The 20,754-nt window shown below is 47.8% G+C and overlaps 1 protein-coding gene across 4 annotated transcripts in view; it reads left to right on the forward strand.

Moving 5' to 3' along the window:
- Nucleotides 1-20,754, forward strand: part of LOC311588223 (killer cell lectin-like receptor subfamily B member 1B allele C) — a 94,124-nt gene that overhangs the window by 15,383 nt on the left and 57,987 nt on the right. For 2 of the 4 annotated variants that reach the window (XM_084765700.1, XM_084765702.1), the window contains one exon: nucleotides 865-1,082. The exons of 1 other annotated variant lie outside the window; for it this stretch is intronic. In XM_084765700.1, coding sequence (XP_084621826.1) covers nucleotides 865-1,006 — 142 coding nt within the window. In that variant the 3' untranslated portion in view covers nucleotides 1,007-1,082. Of the gene's footprint in view, nucleotides 1-864; nucleotides 1,083-20,754 lie in introns of those variants that run through there. One more of the 4 variants, XM_084765703.1, reaches the window with a different exon arrangement.

Below are 20,754 nucleotides of genomic sequence, written 5' to 3' on the forward strand. Positions count from 1 at the left end.
TAGCACACAGGCAGTTGGGTGAGAGTAGATTTGCCTCTCAGGCCCAAAGGGCTCCATGAAGAAATGACGAAAGGAAAAAATGACAAAAGGAAAAAGAAAGGCCTGACCGCGGCCATACATGGCCCTCTGTTTACAATAAATCAGTGCGCTTGAACTATGTTTGGATTCTAATCTTGGTCTCACCTGCCCTGAGCCATGGGAACCACGCATGAGTATTAAACGAAGGGACCAAGACTATCGCACAGTTTTAGCCTCTTTCCTCTGTAGACGCTGTGAGCTCAGTCTGCACGTTAACACGGTCACTGAACACCCTCTGTGTTTAACTGCTATCACACGTTCATGGATATCTGAAATCTCCCCCAAGCGCTGGCTGGTTCTATCCTGTGTACTCAGGAAACTGAAGCTCGGCAAAGCGAGGCAGCTTTTTCCTTGCATGAGATGTTAACAGTAGAGTGAGATTCAATTTTGTTTCCAGTCTTATCTCTCTCTTTTTAAAAAAAAAATCATATAAATATTATTTTGCTGAAAGAATTCTTCTCCAGTTGAAAGTAAATTGGAAAATTATAGAGATTTGTTCAGATAAGCCTTTATCTTCAATGTTGATGTACGTTGTTACTCTGTTTACTGTACTTAAGAAAGAACTTTGTATTCGTAGCCAGGCTTGGTAGTGCACACTTTTAAGCCTAACACAGGCAAGCGAATTTCTGTGAGTCCAAGGCTAGCCTGGTCTACAAAGTGAGTCCAGGACAGCCGGGGCTACACAGAGAAACCCTGTCTCAAAAACAAACAAAACTGTATATTCTACAGTCTAGAGAAGTTGGCCAACTCCGTATAACTAGGACCGACTATCCTCTTCCTCCTCAGATTTAAAATTGCTGGTGAAGGTAAAAGCAGCAGCTGTGCCGTCATCTCAAAGGACAGAGTAGTTTCTGAGAGCTGTGTTTCAGATAATCCCTGGATCTGCCAAAAGGAACCAAAACGTGAAACCACGTGTAATGACTCCTGACTGCGGCGAATCGCATCTCCGTTACTTCACGGTCCACAGCAGATCTCTGTGCTCAGTCTGTCCCTGCTGTTGGCCCTCCCAGTGTGGGGCGGGCGGTGAGGGGTTGGGGGTAGGGGTGGTGCACGCCTTTAATCTTAGCACTTGAGAAGCAGAGGAAGTTGGGTTCTTAGGAGGTCAGCCTGATCTACAAATTGAATTCATGACGGCCAGGGCTACCCAGAGACCCTATTTTGGAGGGGGAAAAAAAAAGGTGTGTGTTGGGGGGATGTTTACCAAAAAAACTTAAACAAAACAAAACCAAAACCCTGCAGAGCTGGAGGCTGCCGCCCACCTTCAGCCCTGCCTGCTGCAGTATAGCCCGTAGTTTCTCATTGCTTTGAGTTCTTTGCCTTGTTAAAAAAAAACAAAACAAAACAAAAAAACAAAAACAAAAACAAAAAAACAAAAAAAAAAAAAAAAAGAAAGAAAAGAAAAACTTGGGCTCAAACTGTGTTTTAGCTGAATTCTTTCCTGTGAAACACAAAATAAATAAACAAATAAAATCAAACAAACAAAAGGAGAAATCTTTACCTGGTGTGTTAGCTAACTTTTTACCAACTGAATACAAGCCAGGGTCAGCTGGGAGGAGTGGACCACAATTAAGAAAGCACCCCCACAGAACTGGCATGTAAGCTAGCCTGTCTGGCATTTTCTCCATTAATGATCGATATGGCAGGACCCCCAGTGTGAGTGGTGCCGCCTCTGAGAAGATGACCCTGGATAACTGAACTAGCCAGGAGGAGCAGGCCGCTAAACCGGCTTCCTGTGTGGCTTCTATTCGGTTCCTGTCTCAGGTTCCTGCCTGAGTTCTTCACCTGATTTCCCTTCAAAGGTGAGCTGTATACTTTAAACATGTAAACCCTTTCCTTCCCAAGTGGCTTTTGGTCATGGTGTTTATCACAGCACAAAAACCTGATTAATGAAACAACCCACGTGACATAGTTACTAATAAGCACAGCTGATGAAGCCAATTGTAGTGTTGAGTCCTTTATTAATGGCCAGACCAAGAATGGGCTCGAGCCTCTGGAAAGTTTCTTGGTGTCTGAGCTCAGGGATACAGTATTTTGGTAGCTCAAATAGGTACCAGCGTTTTCGTTGCGGGGGGAGAAAAAAAATGTGTGTCCCAGGCTGACCTCGAACTCCAAATCCTCCTGCCTCTGCCTCCTTCAGCAAATCCTACCGGCCTGCGCCACCAGAACCGGCAATTCCTGATGTGCTTCTGACAGTAGTTAACGCTATGTTCCAATGACGTCAATTCCCCCGTCTCCTCCCTCCAATATCGCCAGAAGAGTGGAGTCAAAACTGTGCACAAAGCTCCACAACGCACTGTCACAGCGGCTCTTTAGCACACATTAGCAAAGTCAGGAGGAGGCCTAAACTCTACCACACAACATAAAATTCCTCCCCAAAGCTCAACCTACCCTCACGCGGGGCCTTGCGCAGGAAACATACAAGCACACTGGCTGCCAGGACAGGAGGAAGGCTGGCCCTGCCCGTGGACCCTGGCACAACTTTGGGTGTCTGGGGATAAGAGAGACCACCAAGGACCTGGCAAGGGTGAGGGACAGCTCACCCAGCAGCCTTTGACAGATGAAAGATGGTGACAACACACGTGTCCTGGTCACTTCAGGGGCGTTCATGACAGTTTTTAGTAAAGAAAGAGAGGTGTAGGGAGGAGGAGGAGGAGGTCGGGGGAGGCTGTGGGGTCACCAGGGAGGGCAGCTAGCTAGGAGAGGAAGAAAAGACACCAGGTACAGAGAAGATGAAAGAGGACACCGTGCTGAGTGAATACAGCCCACAAAGACAGCACAAACCCGGGGGTCGTGCGCAGGGTGCGGAGCAGAGAGTGTGTGGGGAGGCGGGTCTCTTTGGCTGCCGGTTCCCCGAGAACCCACGCACTGAGCCCTGAAGCTGATGTCAAGAGTCAGAGCCTCGTGCGAGCAGGGCTGGAGGAAGGAAGCCTAAGGGTCGGGACGGCTGAGCAGAGGGATTGTAGGGAGGGGAGCGTGTCACGGGGGCTCGGGGCAGGGAGGGAGAAGAGTGGAGTGCGGGAGTGGGCAGAGGTGGAGGGGGCCCCTGTGCGTCTGGGGGAGCTAGTATAGGCTGTGGGTGTGGGCAGCGGGAACAGGATGCGGTGTAAGAAGCATGAGGAGCAGCCCCGTGGGTTTACGAGTTCTTGATGAAAATCAAGGGGGAAAAAAAATTTGTATCCCAGGCTGGCCTCGAACTCCAGATCCTCCTGCCTCTGCCTCCTTCAGCAAATCCTACCGGCCTGCGCCACCAGAACCGGCGGGAAACTGGCTTCTTCAGATTCTACTTAGCGATGACTTCGTGTGACGTCACTGGCCCCACCTACCAAGCATTGCAGGGCTGAGCCCCACCTCCCAGCAACCCAAAGGACACCAGCCTCACGCACACTCCGGGCCCTCTCTCTAGGCAACCACAGCCTCACAGGCCCCGAAGGAGCATCCCGATCCTGCGCCCCCTGCCCGGCCCCCCGGGAAACAAGCTCCCTCACCCCAGCCAGCTGCTCAGCCTAGCCCCACCCCGCTCTTCACGCAGTCTCCACTGTGAGCCCGCCTGAATGGCTGTGTCTCCAACCACTCATCAGAGGAATGAGGGTGTCCGCTAACAAGTCAAGGGGATGTGCCCTTTTAAGTGCAAAGCACGGACCCCGGGACCAACAGTTTGGGTTTTTACTACAGCTCTTGCTGTGATCACGTCTGCAGGAGGAGAGAAAGGGAGAAGAAAAAAGACCGCCAGAAGGTGAGAGAAGAGAGACCTAAGGAAAAGAGGAAGGCCGCCATGGGTTAGATGGAGGAGGAGCACATGGCCTTCGTGGATGGAGAATCCAGCCCAGAAGAACATTAGCAAGTATTTGGGATTATGAATAGGAGGTAGCTTGGTAGACATTATCGGAAGCAGATGGCATGGGATTGAGGCAGGGATCACATACCAGCCCGCCTGTGGGAGTAGTTAGAAGATTAACATCTGCCCTCTCCCAGGCTATTTTAAAATATAACAAGTGTCTGTGTCTTAGTTGACAGCCTGGACATACTGATAATTCTAGTAATACAGATACTTTAAAAACAATACAAGAGAGCAAACCAGAAGTAGGGTGGGACCATATGGTCCCAAAGCCTGTCCCTGTGACAGGTGACATACTTTCTGTAGCAAGGCCACACCTCCTAAGCCTTCTCAAACAGCACCACCACCTGGGACCAAGTGTTCAAGTGCTCAAGGCCTTGCAGGTCATGTCTTAATTAAACCACCTCAGTCACCTTGTGCACATCTCTTACAATATAAATTTCAAAGACAAAGGTAAAATAATTCCATTAACAATATCATGAAATGGACTGAAATGCTTCGGAATAAAGCAAATTATAAATGTGAATGCTTTATATAATGTAAGTCTGAAAATATTGCTGAATGAAATTAAAGGAAACAATAATACATGACATCTTGGGTTAATGGATTGAATGCGTAAATATTGTTGAGAAAGCCATACTAACAAAGTGATCTACAGATACGAAGCAATCCCTGTCAAAACTAACAATGTCTACAAGAACTATATGGGACTTGAAACATTCACAACACTTTGAAAATATACAAAGCTGCAGGATGTAGGTAGACTTATTTGAAAACACCCTAGCAACCTATAATAACGAAAGAAATATGATCCTGGCATAGAGAAAATAATCCAAAGTAAAAAAAAATATTTTAGAACAAAGAATATTATTAAATGTTCGTGTATATTGTCACATGATCTTGACACGGATATCAAAACACCATAGGAGGAAAACACTCTATTTGAGCGAAAGATTGCGGGAAACTGAAGACGCGTTTGGTTTTACTGTTCACCGTATAAAAAACCAAAAAAACCTCAGAATGAACAAAACCCTAACATTCTACAATTCCTATAAGAAAACATGAAGAAAAATACTAATGGCGTTGTATTTGATGAAGATTTCTTGGATATGACATCAAAAGCCCTGTCAAAAGACACTAAATAGGCAAAAAGAGGCTACATGAATATTGAACTATTTTACAACTTTCACAGTGAAGACTGACTGAAGAGCGGCGTGGGGCAAGGCTCGGCAGCTGGCTGGCGGTGACGGAGTGTTTCTCTGTGTAGCCTTGGCTGTCCTGGGCCCGCTTTGTAAACCAACCAGGCTGCCATCGCACTCACAGTGATCCTCCTGCCTCACCCTCTAAAGATTAAGAGACCGCTGCAAGCACTAAGGGCAGATAGGACCAGTCTGATCATTCAACAGGGAGCAAGGACTGTTCTACATAAGTATCCAAGCTGTCTCTTCATGGTGTGAGCATGAAACTTTACTTCTCTCAAAGTGAATCCATGGTGAAGGAAGCAACCTTCTCAGGCCTGCAGACGTGATCACAGCAAGAGCTGTAGTAAAAACCCAAACTGTTGGTCCCGGGGTCCGTGCTTTGCACTTAAAAGGGCACATCCCCTTGACTTGTTAGCGGACACCCTCATTCCTCTGATGAGTGGTTGGAGACACAGCCATTCAGGCGGGCTCACAGTGGAGACTGCGTGAAGAGCGGGGTGGGGCTAGGCTGAGCAGCTGGCTGGGGTGAGGGAGCTTGTTTCCCGGGGGGCCGGGCAGGGGGCGCAGGATCGGGATGCTCCTTCGGGGCCTGTGAGGCTGTGGTTGCCTAGAGAGAGGGCCCGGAGTGTGCGTGAGGCTGGTGTCCTTTGGGTTGCTGGGAGGTGGGGCTCAGCCCTGCAATGCTTGGTAGGTGGGGCCAGTGACGTCACACGAAATCATCGCTAAGTAGAATCTGAAGAAGCCAGTTTCCCGCCGGTTCTGGTGGCGCAGGCCGGTAGGATTTGCTGAAGGAGGCAGAGGCAGGAGGATCTGGAGTTCGAGGCCAGCCTGGGATACAAATTTTTTTTCCCCCTTGATTTTCATCAAGAACTCGTAAACCCACGGGGCTGCTCCTCATGCTTCTTACACCGCATCCTGTTCCCGCTGCCCACACCCACAGCCTATACTAGCTCCCCCAGACGCACAGGGGCCCCCTCCACCTCTGCCCACTCCCGCACTCCACTCTTCTCCCTCCCTGCCCCGAGCCCCCGTGACACGCTCCCCTCCCTACAATCCCTCTGCTCAGCCGTCCCGACCCTTAGGCTTCCTTCCTCCAGCCCTGCTCGCACGAGGCTCTGACTCTTGACATCAGCTTCAGGGCTCAGTGCGTGGGTTCTCGGGGAACCGGCAGCCAAAGAGACCCGCCTCCCCACACACTCTCTGCTCCCGCACCCTGCGCACGACCCCCGGGTTTGTGCTGTCTTAGTGGGCTGTATTCACTCAGCACGGTGTCCTCTTTCATCTTCTCTGTTCCTGGTGTCTTTTCTTCCTCTCCTAGCTAGCTGCCCTCCCTGGTGACCCCACAGCCTCCCCCGACCTCCTCCTCCTCCTCCCTACACCTCTCTTTCTTTACTAAAAACTGTCATGAACGCCCCTGAAGTGACCAGGACACGTGTGTTGTCACCATCTTTCATCTGTCAAAGGCTGCTGGGTGAGCTGTCCCTCACCCTTGCCAGGTCCTTGGTGGTCTCTCTTATCCCCAGACACCTGAAGTTGTCTCAGCGTCCACGGGCAGGGCCAGCCTTCCTCCTGTCCTGGCAGCCAGTGTGCTTGTATGTTTCCTGCGCAAGGCTCCGCGTGAGGGTAGGTTGACTTTTGGGGAGGAACTTTACGTTGTCTGCTAGTGTGCAGGCTTCCTCCTGACTTTGCTAATGTCTGATGTATCACAGCCATCAGGACCAGCCAGCTCAGTCCTTCCGTGGCTGGAGAGTGGGCATGAGGCTGCCTCTGGAGTCTCGGTGTCTTCCTCACTCAGTGTGGGCGCCATGTGGGAAGCCAATACTATATGACCCTCCATGTTCAGGCTGAAGAATCCCCAGCCCTATACTTACGCTGTTCACTGGGGACCGTTCTTCACCCTAAGCAACCAAGGCTTTTCTTTGTACCATATGGCCATCGGATTGTCACCAACATGGGCCTATGAATACCACCTACTTACAACCCTGCACGCAGATCTCAGGGGGGCCACAGCATGCCCCAAGGTAATTAGGACTGCAGCTCTCCACAAAATCATAAACTTAATTAAAATATGATGTGTGTGTGTGTTTGAGTTTTGTTTTGTTTTTAACTCAGTCGCGTGCTTCTCAAGAGTGAATTTTGTGAGTGACAGCATCCTGTTTCTGTGTCAAAAGGTTGGACACGACTGTTTGCCCACTTAGTCCTCACTTTGTCACTACTGTAGGGGCAGGATGCGGAAGCAATGGGGGCAGGTCCCGCCTGGCTCCAGTCTTGAGTGTAAGTTACCTGTCCTGCCTCTTCCAGTTTCCTTCCACATCTTCTCTCTCATTGGCTAAAACCTACTTTATGCCAGAGTTAATTTTGGGGCTGCAACAACCGACCTTTCCAAAAAGGCACCGGGACAGAGAGAGCTTACAACAGTAGCAACTCCACCTGGACACACAATGTGCGCTGGTTGGCTTTCTGTGACTATGACTCCAGTTGAGAGTCTTCTGGGAAGAGAAAATCTCACTTGAGGAAATACTTCCTTAAGATTGGCCCATGCAACCAGATCTTTCTTAATGATTGATGTGGGAGGGCACAGCACATTGTGGGTAGTGACGGGCTATATTGAAAGAAAAAAGAAAGAAAGAAACAGCACAAGCAATGGGGAGCAGGACACTTGACAGGATTCCTCCACGGCCCTTGCTTCCATTCCTGCCTCCAGGTTCCTACCTTGTATTGTCTTCATCCTAAAGCCACAGGGTAGGTTTAAATCGTTGTTATGTCAAGGAAGGGAGGACAGCGTGGGACAGTCAGGAGGTCACCCATGGCATTCTGGTAGAGACTACTCTGCATGGTGCTCTCTTTGTCTTTCTTCAAGGCCTCCAGGAAGGTTTAGTAAGCTACAGCGACATGACCAGGTTTCAGTACAAGCAAGGGCTTTGGCCAACCCTGTGGCTGCATTCTGGTTGTCGGGGCCCAGGCTCTCAGGGGAGCATAGCACACACTGTACAGACTCAAGGAAAAGCCTAACAAGGACAATGTAACAAGTAGCTAGAACGTCAGGGCTTGAAGACACGGTAGAACAACGGGAACTCTCAAACAACGGAAAGAATATCTCTTAAAGGAGATACGCAGGGATTTGGAGACACCATGAACACAAATTCATGAATTACAGGAAAGAGAAGACTTTCAGGTCAAAGAAAATAAAAGGGTGTACACGGAAGGTCCAGGGTGCAAAGGTGCCTAGTGCTCCGTGTGACTCCATCGGGCTGCCATCCCTTACTAGTGTTCAGCTCTCCAAACGCTATCATGTGTTTGAATATGTCGACGGACTCACTCACTCATAACTTAAAGTCCCCAGAGCTAATAGTTCACTGGACATGTACCCACCGACACTCACAGAGACACACTTTACTAATATCTAAGGGGTTTGTTTCTTAATCCAAGCAAAGGAACAATCAAGGTTAAGGGTCACAACAGCATAAAGATGGCCAGGGAGCGCGAGAAAGCTTGCACACATCACTAACCCTCATGAGGACGGAAACAAAGACACACAGAGAGAAAACACCTGTCTTCTAGTTCTGCAGGAAGGATCTTGGGTTTCCAGTTCATCCTGGTAACAAACACCAACGTGAATCAGCGGGAAAGCAAACAGCTCTTCCTGCCTGTGCGAGAGAGGTGAGGCCATAAAGGAGTAAAGAAGTGACAGGAACTGTGGCGTCCACCAGCAGAGCCACAAGGTCCCCAGCAGCACAGGAGAGGAAGAGCAAGAGCAGGACCAGGGGGAACAGCGAGGTCCCAGGAAGGCAGGCCTGGAGGTGCGGGAGTGTGTTTTGCAGAGTGACCAGCAGGGGGCGCGTGTCGGGACGAGCCCTCGAGGTGCGTGAGGCCGCCGCTCCTTGCGGGGAGGGGTGGGTGACCTGGGTCGGGGACTTTGCATGAGATTGGGAAAGAGCTACTTGAGCGCCACTGACTCCGACAGTCGCCTTTGGGGCTTTGCTTGCAGGTGTCTCGCCATAGTCCTCTCGCGATGTTTTAGAACGGACTGACGTCATTGCAAAGCTCAGTTAACTATCTTCAGAACGCAGTAAACACTTGCCGGTTCTGGTGGCGCAGGCCGGAAGGATTTGCTGAAGGAGGCAGAGGCAGGTGGATCTCGAGTTCCAGGACAGCTTGGGCTACACTTTTTTTTTCTCCTTCCACTAACGAAACTAACTGCAGCTACCTGAGCTCATGAAATACACACGAACTAAAAACATTTCACAGATGAAATACGTTTCCGGAACCTCCCGAAATACAACTTACCCACACAAGCTTACAAAAATTACTTAAACCTTTTAGAGAATCGTTAACGCTCTCAGATAACATTTAAGAGTTGATTTATACACATTAAATAGATTAGAGGATCCAAAAAGATGATTTTTGGATAAATAAACTTTTAATATTCATCAATGGCGTTCTCACATGCTGATGGTGCCCTGACTGCTTATTATTCAGTCACAGCTCAGGATGGGAACTTCCCTTTGGCTCTCTTCTGGACGTGCACTTGTGCCTCTCCTTACCAGGTCTCAAAGGCAGGAGTCTACTGCTGCTGCCTTACAGACACCTGTTACCTTCGGTTTAGAAATACAGATATCAGTACAATGGTAATATTAGTCTATTCCCTTTTGTAAACTCAAATTCATGTGAGCTGAGTAAGCTAACGAGATGTAGCCAGGTGTCTGTACAAGCAAGGGCTTTGCCCAACCCTGTGGCTGCACTCTGGTTTTCCTGGCCCAGGCTCTCAGGGGAGCATACCATGCACTGTACAGACTCTATGGAAAGCCTCCCTAGGACAATGTTACAAGTAGATAGAACATCAGGGCTTGAAGACACAGTGGAACAGCTGGAACTCTCAAACAATGAAAAGAATACATCTTAAAAGAGATGTGCAGGGATTTGGAGACACCATGAACACAAATTCATGAATTACAGGAGAGAGAAGACTCTCAGGTCAAAGAAAATAAAAGGGGTGTACACGGAAGGTCCAGGGTGCAACGGTGCTTAGTGCTCCCTGTGACTCCACCAGGCTGCCATCTTTTACTCCTGTTCAGCTCTCCAAATGCCATTATGTGTTGAATACGTCCAGGGACTCACTCATTCATCCCTTAAAGCCCCTAGTTTAATAAGTTCACTGAACACGTCCTCGCAGACACTCACAGTGACATGCTTTGCTAATATCTTAGGCGTTTGTTTCTTAATCCAAGCAAACGAACAATCAAGGTTAAAGGTCACATCATCATAAAGATTGCCAGGGAGTGCGAGAAAGCTTGCACACATCACTAACCCTCATGAGGATGGAAAGGAAGACACACAGAGAGAAAACACCTGGTCTGTAGTTCTGCATGAAGGAACTTGGAAGTTTCCAGTTCATCCTGGCAATGTAGGGGCAAAGATAATGCCATATCCTATATGTAATTTATACTCTACAATTAATGATGGTCTCTATGAGAACTTGTCCTCTAGGTGCCCTACCCATAGCATTCTGGGATTGACACCTGCCACACTCTCCAGAAACTGCACCTGCACATCTAGATACAGTTAGGCCCAGTGATCCTCTGAAAGAAAACACCTTCCATGAAGATTCAGCCTCCTAGACCCAACCTGCCTGAAGGTCTACATTCCTGAGACTTACGACCCCAGCTTATGGTTTTGTCCTTACTTCCCTGTGACCCTTACACCTAGTTACAGTCTTTCCTATGAACCCATTACCGTTGACGCTCCGGTATCAGTCTCCTATCCTGGTGCATCAGGAAGGACTTTGACCCAAAGCTCTGAGCTGGAAATAAGAGATCCTGTTAGGGCAGGCGCGGTAAGCACTCCAGAGGCAGAGGCAGGCAGATGTTGTGCATTCAAGTCCAGCCTGGCCTACAAAGGGAGTCGAAGACAGCCAAGGCTACACAGAGAAACCTTGTCTAAAAAAAAAATTTTTTTTTAAAGAAAAAAGAGGCCCTGTTTACTTTGCATCTGTATCCATTCCTAGTGGTCTTTTTTGGGGGGTCTCCTGATACGGAAATCGCGGCATAACAGTAACAAACACCAACGCGAACCAGCGGGAAAGCAAACAGCTCTTCATGCCTGTGCGAGAGAGGTGAGGCCATAAGGGAGTAAAGAAGTGACAGGAACTTTGGCGTCCACCAGCAGAGCCACAAGGTCTCCAGCACCAGAGGAGAGGAAGAGCAAGAGCAGAACCAGGGGGAATAGCGAGGTCCCAGGAAGGCAGGCCTGGAGGTGCGGGAGTGTGTTTTGCAGAGTGACCAGCAGGGGGCGCGTGCCGGGAAGAGCCCTAGAGGTGCCTGAGGTTGCGGTTCCCCGCGGCGTGGGGTGGGTGACCTGGGTCGGGGACTTTGCAAGAGATCGGGGAAGAGCGGCTTGAGCACCACTGATGCTAAAAGTCGCGTTTGGGGCATTGTTTGCACTTTTCGCGCCACTGCCGTCTCGCGATCTTTGGGGACGGAATGACGTCATTGCAACAATCAGTTAACTATGTTCAGAACAGACAGTGTACTTGCCGGTTCTGGTGGCGCAGGCCGGAAGGATTTGCTGAAGGAGGCAGAGGCAGGTGGATCTCGAGTTCCAGGACAGCTTGGGCTACACTTTTTTTTTTCTCCTTCCACTAACGAAACTAACTGCAGCTACCTGGGATGATGAAATACACGCTCGAACTAAAAACCTTTCACAACAGAAAAACGTTTCCGGAACCTTCCGAAATACAACTTACCCACACAAGCTTACAAAAACTACTTAAACCTTTTTAGAGAATCGTTAACGGTTTCAGAGAATATTGAAAGGTCGATGAATACACATTAAATAGATGAGAGGGTCTAATATGTTTTTGATTAAGTAAACTTTTAATATTCATCAATAGAGTTCTGACATGCTGATGGCTCCCTGGCTCCGTATTATTCAGTCACAAGCTCAGGATGGTAACTTCTGTTTGTCTCTCTTCTGGATGTACACTTGGGCCTCTCCTTACCTGGTCTCATGAGTCTACTGCTGCTGCCTTACAGACACCTGTTAGCTTGGACTTCGAAAACATACATCGCAGTACACTGGTGATATTAGTATACTTCCTTTGGTAAACTCAAAATTCATATGAGTTTCAGAAAATCAAAGGTCATAAGATCTGGTCTTCTGGCCACAGATCAAATGAACTCCAGATAAGGATACCTACCTGTTCCTGAAAATGGGAGTTTACACTGGTTTTGAGATTCTTCACCTTCCCTGATTACTAGGAAATTTTAATTCTGTCCCTAGTCTGTATTTGTCTCAACAGATTTTCACCTGGCCGACAGACTCCATTCGGGACTGCAGGCTGCTGAGCCTAGGACTTCCTGAGAGCTGATGTAGACCAGTGCAGCCAATGTGATTGCTCCCTGTCTTTCAACTGGATCTACTAATCAATTGCTTCCCATAGTTCCCCACTGCCTGCCCTCTGACTAGCACCTCAGCCTTCCTGAGCAGGGAGAGCAATGCCCTGACATCAGCAGGAAGAAGTTACAGAAGAACACAATGCTGTCCTACCCCACCTGACAGGCTGCAATGCTCTGTCCAGAAGGGCTCCTGGCATAAGGGACAAGTGGGCCCCTAGTCCTGGTCCTCCTGCTTAGACTTTATGGCCCTCGCATGAACACAGCATGATCCTTTACAAAAACACACATTTGACCCGGGGACATAAAGACATGTGGGAGTGTTGAGGCCTGCTCCTTTTGGAGAGCATAACTATAGATCTTTTCATTTGAGGCTCACCAGCCACATCACCTCAGCTCATTGCTGGTTAACAGAATCTGTATACAGGGTCAGGTTGACCATAAGCTATGTTTATAAACAGCATAATCCATGACATATTTTTTAAAATTTTGTTTTGTTTTGTTCCATTTTGTTTTGTTTTCCTGGACACAGTTTCTCTGTGTATCCTGGGCTGTCCTGGACTCACTTTTTAGACCAGGTTGGCCCTGATCTCACAGTGATCTACCTGTCTCTGCCTTCAAAGTGCTGGGAATAGAGGCATGTACCACCACTGCCTGGCCTATGGCCTTATTAATCAACAAAAATTCTCCAACCACAAGCCCAGCTGACTCTCCTGCCAGGCACACTTTCAAGGCTAGCTAGAACTTCTTTTTTTTTTTTTTAACACATTTTTATTGAAAATTAAAAATAATTCCTATTACATCTCATTTTCTATCCCATCCCATGCATCCTCCCATTCCTCCCTCCCTCCCACTTTCACCCCAATCCCCCTTCCCTATGACTGTGGCTGTGGGGGACCTCCTCCCCCTGAATATGGTGCTAGGGTATCAAGTCTTTTCTTGGTAGTCCTCTATCCTTCTTCCGAGTGCCATTGGGCCTCCCCCACAAAGGGACAAGGCCAAATATGGGGCAACAGAGATCCTGTGAAAGTCAGTCCCCAGTCTCCACTTAGCTGTGGAGAATGTTCTGTCCCTTGGCTAGATCTGGGTAGGGGTTTGATGATGACTGCCCGTTTTGTCCATGGTTGGTGCCTTAGATCAAGCAGAATCCCTGGGCTCAGATCTAGCCATCATAATGTTCTTCTTGTAGGTTTCTAGGACCCTCTGGGTCCCCCTACTTGCCTATCCTCTATATTTTCCTCATCTAGAGTCTCAATAGGATGTCCTCACCTCTATCCCCGTTTCCTGGTAGGTGCAGACTTTCATGGGACCTGTCCCTTGGCTAGCTAGAACTTCTTGTTAGCAAAATAACATGAGCCTGAGCTGACCTTCCTGTTCCAACATCCGCACCCCAACCCCATATGAGCTAATCATGGTTGTCACCTTTAATACACAATACAGCTTCCCTGCCAGGACTCCTTTCAGATCCCTAACTGGCAGCCTCCTGGAGCTCAGAAAATAAAGCTTTCATTTTAGGCTTCTGCATCTGATGTGAATCTTCCCAGCTTCCACCCCAAACCCAACAAATTATGTCAATGAATCCCAGGACCTAGAATGTAAAAGAGTGCTTATAAACAGAAGCAATGAGGTGACTGGGCTTAAGAGGTCATGAGAGCTCTAGAGTGCAGGTAAAGGGGACAGGAATAAAGTCCTGACTGAGGTCCTAGAAAAGACAAATGGCTGAATGGAGTAATGAATTCCACAGGACTTGAAAGGTGCGCACAGGGAGGAGGTGTAAATACTTAAAGAAATTAAGACTGAAAGGGAGATAGGCTCAAAAACTGAATATCCCGTTTGTCAGGGACCCTCAGAGTACAGGACACCGGGGCACCTTCAGGCAAACAGCTTTTCTTGTGCGTGAGGACTCAAGTCCTGGTGGAGAGAACCAGACCAGAACCTGACCAGACACAGCCCCACTTCATAACATATATTTTAATGGCTACTTTAACCCACAGGGTAGGCTTAAACGGCTGTTATGTCATGGAAGCAGAACACTTTGGAGACAGTTGGGAAATGTCTGTACAAGCAAGGACTTTGCCCAACCCTGTGGCTGCTCTCTGGTTTTGGTGGCCCAGGTTATCAGGGGAGCCTACCACACACTGTGCAGACCCAACAGAAAGCGTCCGCAGGAGAATGTACCAAGTAGATAGAACCTCAGGGCTTGAAGACACAGTGGAACAGCTGGAACTCTCAAACAAAGAAAAGAATACAGCTTTAAGAGACGTGCAAGGATTTGGAGACACCATGAGCACAAATTTATGAATTACAGGAAGGAGAGGCTTCTAGGGTCAAATAAATAAGTAAACAAACTTTTAAAAAGCAGTGGTATACACAGAAGGTTCAGGGTAGAAAGATGCTCTTAGTGCTCTCTGTGAACCACTGACTCCATCAGGCCACCATCACTCAGATCTTGAGGTCCCCAAAAAGAACCAGGAAAATCTTGAAGCCGCTCTAAAAACAAGAGGAATCTTACATGTTACAGCTCGAGCTGGGTCACACCAACAGTTTCTGGAAGCAAGTCTGGGTGTTGTCCTGGGAGCTTTTTATAGGTTCTTTACCTCCCAGTGCCCCCTAATCAGGGGGGTATCCTACTTAACATGAAGGAATATATTGGCCAGAGGGCTACAAAAAGACACCAAGATAACCCATGGATTAACTCTCTTTGTTCGTTCACCATTTTGGTCAGGGAAGTGTCAGTATTCCCAAGTGGGTGCAGAGGAAGTGTGGCAGATCAGCTGCTATCAGATAATGCTATCTCTGGTGGCTTTTATTTTTTTTTCCTGCAGCTATGAGCTTGAAACTCCTTTACTACTCCAGTCACCTTTTCCTACCTTTTAAGTCTGTTTCTTCAAAGACCTTGTTGACCCTTAGATAGGTGCCAAGGCCATTTGTGGAACAGTCTCTTGTTAGCTCATGCACTCCCCTGGGTCCAGTTAACTGCCTGTCTCTTACATGAGGCTTTAGCCAATGTTTAAAAATCTTTTAGGCGTCTCATTCTTTCAGTTCAGCTCTCCAAATGCCATCACGTGTTGAATACGTCCAGGGACTCACCCATTCCCTCCTTTAAAGCCCCCAGATCTCATAAAGTTCGCCGACACCCACAGTGACATGCTTTGCTAATATCTTAGGCGTTTGTTTCTTAATCCAAGCAAAGGAACTATCAAGGTTAAGGGTCACAACAGCTTAAAGATGGCCAGGGAGCGCGAGAAAGCTTGCACACATCACTAACCCCCATGAGGACTGAAATGAAAACCAAAACATGAAGAAGCTTGGAAGTTTCCAGTTCATCCTGGTTACGAACACCAGCGTGAACCAGCGGGAAAGCAAACAGCTCTTCCTGACTGTGCGAGAGAGGTGAGGCCATAAGGGAGTAAAGAAGTGAGAGGAACTTTGGCGTCCACCAGCAGAGCCACAAGGTCCCCAGCAGCACAGGAGAGGAAGAGCAAGAGCAGGACCAGGGGGAATAGCGAGGTCCCAGGAAGGCAGGCCTGGAGGTGCGGGAGTGTGTTTTGCAGAGTGACCAGCAGGGGGCGCGTGTCGGGAAGAGACTTCGAGGTACCTGAGGCTGCAGTTCCCTACGGCGAGGGGTGGGTGACATGAGGTGAGGAGTTTGCACGTGATCTGGGAAGAGCCACTTGAGCGCCACTGATTCTGACAGTCGCATTTGGGGCATTGTTTGCAATTTTCCCGCCACAGTCCTCTCGCGATCTTTGGAACGGAATGACGTCATTGCATCTCTCAGTTAACTACCTTCAGAACCCGGCAAACCCTCGCCGGCTCTGGTGGCGCAGGCCGGAAGGATTTGCTGAAGGAGGCAGAGGCAGGTGGATCTCGAGTTCCAGGACAGCTTGGGCTACACTTTTTTTTTTTTTAACTTTAACGAAAATACCTGCAGCGACCTCAGTTGACGAAATACACACATGCACTAAAAAACTTTCACAACCGAAAAACGTTTCTGGAACGTTGATAAATACAGGTTACTAAGAGAAGGTTCGAAAGGGTTTTTAAACGTTTTAGAAAATGTTTAACGAGGTGATATTATATTTAAAAGTTGATTAATACATATGAAATAGATTAGAGGGTCTAAAAAGATGATTTTGGAGAAATAAACTTTTAATATTGATCAATAGAGTTCTCACATGCTGATGGCGCCCTGACTGCTTATTATTCAGTCACAAGCTCAGGATGGTAATTTCCCTTGGGTTCTCTTCTGGATGTGCAATTGTGCCTCTCCTTACCAAGCCTCAAAGGCAGGAGTCTACTGCTGCTGCCTTACAGACACCTGCTAGCTTGGAATTGTAAAATATAGATGTCAATACAATGGTAATATTAGTATACTTCCTTTGGTAAACTCAAATTCCTATGAGCTGAGTAAGCTAAAGAGATGTTGACAGGATTCTGTACAAGCAAGGGCTTTACCCACCCCTGTGGCTGCATTCTGGTTTTCCTGGCCCAGGCTCTCAGGGGAGCACAGCACACACTGTACCTACTCTATGGAAAGCCTCCCTAGGACAATGTTACAAGTAGATAGAACCTCAGGGCTTGAAGGCACAGTGGAGCAGATGGAACTCTCAAACAAAGAAAGAATACATTTTAAAAGAGATGTGCAAGGATTTGGAGACACCATGAGCACAAATTCATGAATTACAGGAAAGAGAAGGCTCTCAGGTCAAAGAAAATAAAAGGAGTGCACACAGGAAGTGAAATGGTGCTCTTAGTGCTCCCTGTGACTCTATCAGGCCAACATCTTTTACTGGTGCTCTCCAAATGCCATCATAAGTCAAATATGACCAGGGACTCACCCATTCCTTCCCTTAAAGCCCCCAGATCTAATAAAGTTCACTGGATACAGTGACATGCTTTACTAATCTCTTAAGTGTTTCTTTTTTTCTTTCTTTAAGATTTTATTATTTATACAGTGCTCTGCCTGCTTGTACCCTGCAGGCCAGAAGAAAGGATCAGATCTCATTATAGATGGTTGTGAGCCACCATGTGGTTGCTTGGAATTGAACTCAGGACCTCTGCACTAGCAGTCAATGCTCTTAACCTCTGAGCCATCTCTCCAGCTCAAAATTTGTTTCTTCTCTCTCTCTCTCTCTCTCTCTCTCTCTCTCTCTCTCTCTCTCTCTCTCTCTCTCTCTCTCTCTCTCTCTCTCTCTCTCTCTCTCTCTCTCTCTTCTCTCTCTCTCTCTCTGTGAAAAAAGTGTGTATTTAGAATTAGCCAGCTGGACTCAGTTTAGATGATTCCCATCTTGTTGCCAACATCCTTAATACAACCAAAGGAACAATCAAGGTTAAGGGTCACAACAGCATAACGTTGGCCAAAGAGCGCGAGAAAGCTTGCACACATCACTAACCCTCATGAGGACTGAAATGAAGACACAGAGAGAAAACACCTGTCTTCTAGTTCTGCATGAAGGAGCTTGGACGTTTCCAGTTCATCCTGGTAACAAACACCAACTTGAAGCAGCGGGAAAGCAAACAGCTCTTCCTGCCTGTGCGAGAAAGGTGAGGCCATAAGGGAGTAAAGAAGTGAGAGGAACTTTGGCGTCCACCAGCAGAGCCACAAGGTCCCCAGCAGCACAGGAGAGGAAGAGCAAGGAGCAGGACCAGGGGGAATAGCGAGGTCCCAGGAAGGCAGGCCTGGAGGTGCGGGAGTGTGTTTTGCAGAGTGACCAGCAGGGGGCGCGTGTCGGGAAGAGCGCTCGAGGTGCGTGAGGCTGCGGTTCCCTTTGGGGAGGGTGGGTGACGTGAGGCCGGGAGTTTGTATGTGAGCAGGGATGAGGGGTTAGAATAGGGCTGAAGCTGACAGTGGGATTTGGGACGCGGTGCAATTTTCCCGCCACAATCCTTTTGCGATATTTGTGAACGGAATGACGTCATTGTTAGGATAGTTAACTACGTTCAGAACGCAACAAACCCTTACCGGTTCTGGTGGCGCAGGCCGGAAGGATTTGCTGAAGGAGGCAGAGGCAGGTGGATCTCGAGTTCCAGGACAGCTTGGGCTACACTTTTTTTTTCTTTTTTCCTTCCTCTGTGGAAAATACCTGCAGCTACCTGAGCTCATGAAATACACACATGCCCTAAAAACCTTTCACAACTGAAAAATGTTTCTGGAACCCTCCGAAATACAACTTACGCACAGAAGCTTACAAAAACTACTTAAAGCTTTTAGAGAATCGTTAACGGTCTCAGAGAATAGTTAAAGGTCGATGAATACACATTAAATAGATTAGAGGGCCTAAAAAGATGTTTTCAGATAAATAAACTTTTAATATTCATCAATAGAGTTCTGATACACTGATGCAGCACTGACTGCTTATTATTCAGTCACAAGCTCTGGATGGTAACTTCCCTTTGGTTCTCTTCTGGATGTGCACTTGTGCTTCTCCTTACCAGGTCTCAAAGGCAGGAGTCTACTGCTGCTGCCTTACAGACATCTGTTATCCTGGGTTTCTAACATATAGGTCTCAGTACAATGGTATTAGTATACTTCCTTTTGTACACTCAAAATTCATATGAGTTTTAGAAAATCAAAAATAGTAAGACCAGGACCACTGGCCACAGATCTAATGAACTCCAGATAAGGATACCTACCTGTTCCCGAAAATGGGAATTTACTCAGGTTTTGAGATTCTTCACCTTCCCCGATTACTACGAACTTTTATTTCTGTCCCTAGTCTGTATTTGTCTCAACAGATTTTCACCTGGCTGACAGACTCCATTCGGGACTGCAAGCTGCTGAGCCCTGGATTTCCTGAGAGCTGATGTAGACCAGTGCAGCCAATGAGATTGCTCCCTGTCTTTCAACTGGATCTACTAATCAATTGCTTCCCATAGTTCCCCACTGCCTGCCCTCTGACTAGCATCTCAGCCTTCCTGAGCAGGGAGAGCAATGCCCTGACGTCAGCAGGAAGAAGCTACAGAAGAACACAATGCTGTCCTACCCCACCTGACAGGCTGCAATGCTCTGTCCAGAAGGGCTCCTGGCATAAGGGACAAGTGGGCCCCTAGTCCTGGTCCTCCTGCTTAGACTTTATGGCCCTCGCATGAACACAGCATGATCCTTTACAAAAACACAGATCAACAAAGATTTGACCCGGGGACATAAAGACATGTGGGACTGTTGAGGCCTGCTCCTTTTGGGGAGCATAACTATTCTTCCGGCCTGCCGGGTCTTCAGTGGGTACCTGTGTAGGGGGCAGACGAGGGGTGGGACAGGAGACACAAAGAAATGAGGGCAAATCTGGATTCTGATCAAACCCCATTCACTGAGAACTCTCACAGAGTTTCTATAGGCACAGAGGCATGGGTATTTGGGTAAGCAAGGGTTCCCATGGATACCTAACTCTGGAACGCTCCAGCAGGTGTCTACCTTGACAGCTGCTATAATTTCAGAAGAGAGAGATACTCCAGAGAGAAAAAGAAGTTGTGAAAATCTGGTTAGTCAGGAAAAAGTTCCTGGAATTTTTGCTCGCAGGTAGCTGGCCTTTAATCCGATCTTACCAGTAGTCTTACTGAAAAAGCTAGTTTATAGCCAGAAAGGAGTATCTCGGGGGTCTTAGGATGACCAACCCCCACAATAAACCACAACAGGCATCTAACTGCCGAACCACGACAGGGTCAGCTGGTTTCTGGTAAATGGCAGACTGCTGGAGAAATAGGAACCTAGGCTCTGACAAGATGGCTGAACATTGGCCACATAGCCCGTCCCCTACAAACTATAGATCTTTTTATTTGAGGCCCACCAGCCACATCACCTCAGCTCATTGCTGATGTAACAGAATCTGTATAAGAGGTCAGGTTGACCATAAGCTATGTTTATGATCAGTATACCCTATGACTTTATTTTTTTTAATTAATTCATTAATTTTTTTTTTCTGAAGACAGTTTCTCTGTGTATATCCTTGGCTGTCCTGGACTCACTTTGTAGACCAGGCTGGCCCTGATCTCACAGTGATCAGCCTCCCTCTGCCTCTTGAGTGCTTGGAATGAAGGCTTGAGCCACCACTGCCTGGCCCGTGGCCTTATTAATCAAAGAAAATTCTCCAAGCACAAGGCCAGCTTCCCATCTGCCCCATATCAGACACATTTTCAAGGTTAGCTAGAACTTCTTGTTTGCAAAATATCATGAGTCTGAGCCGACCTTCCTGTTCCACCATCCCCACCCCAACCCCATATGAGCTAAATTCGGTTGTCACCTTTAATA

The sequence above is a fragment of the Acomys minous genome, assembly GCF_964271855.1.
Source record: "Acomys minous genome assembly, chromosome: 17".
NCBI lineage: Eukaryota > Metazoa > Chordata > Mammalia > Rodentia > Muridae > Acomys > Acomys minous.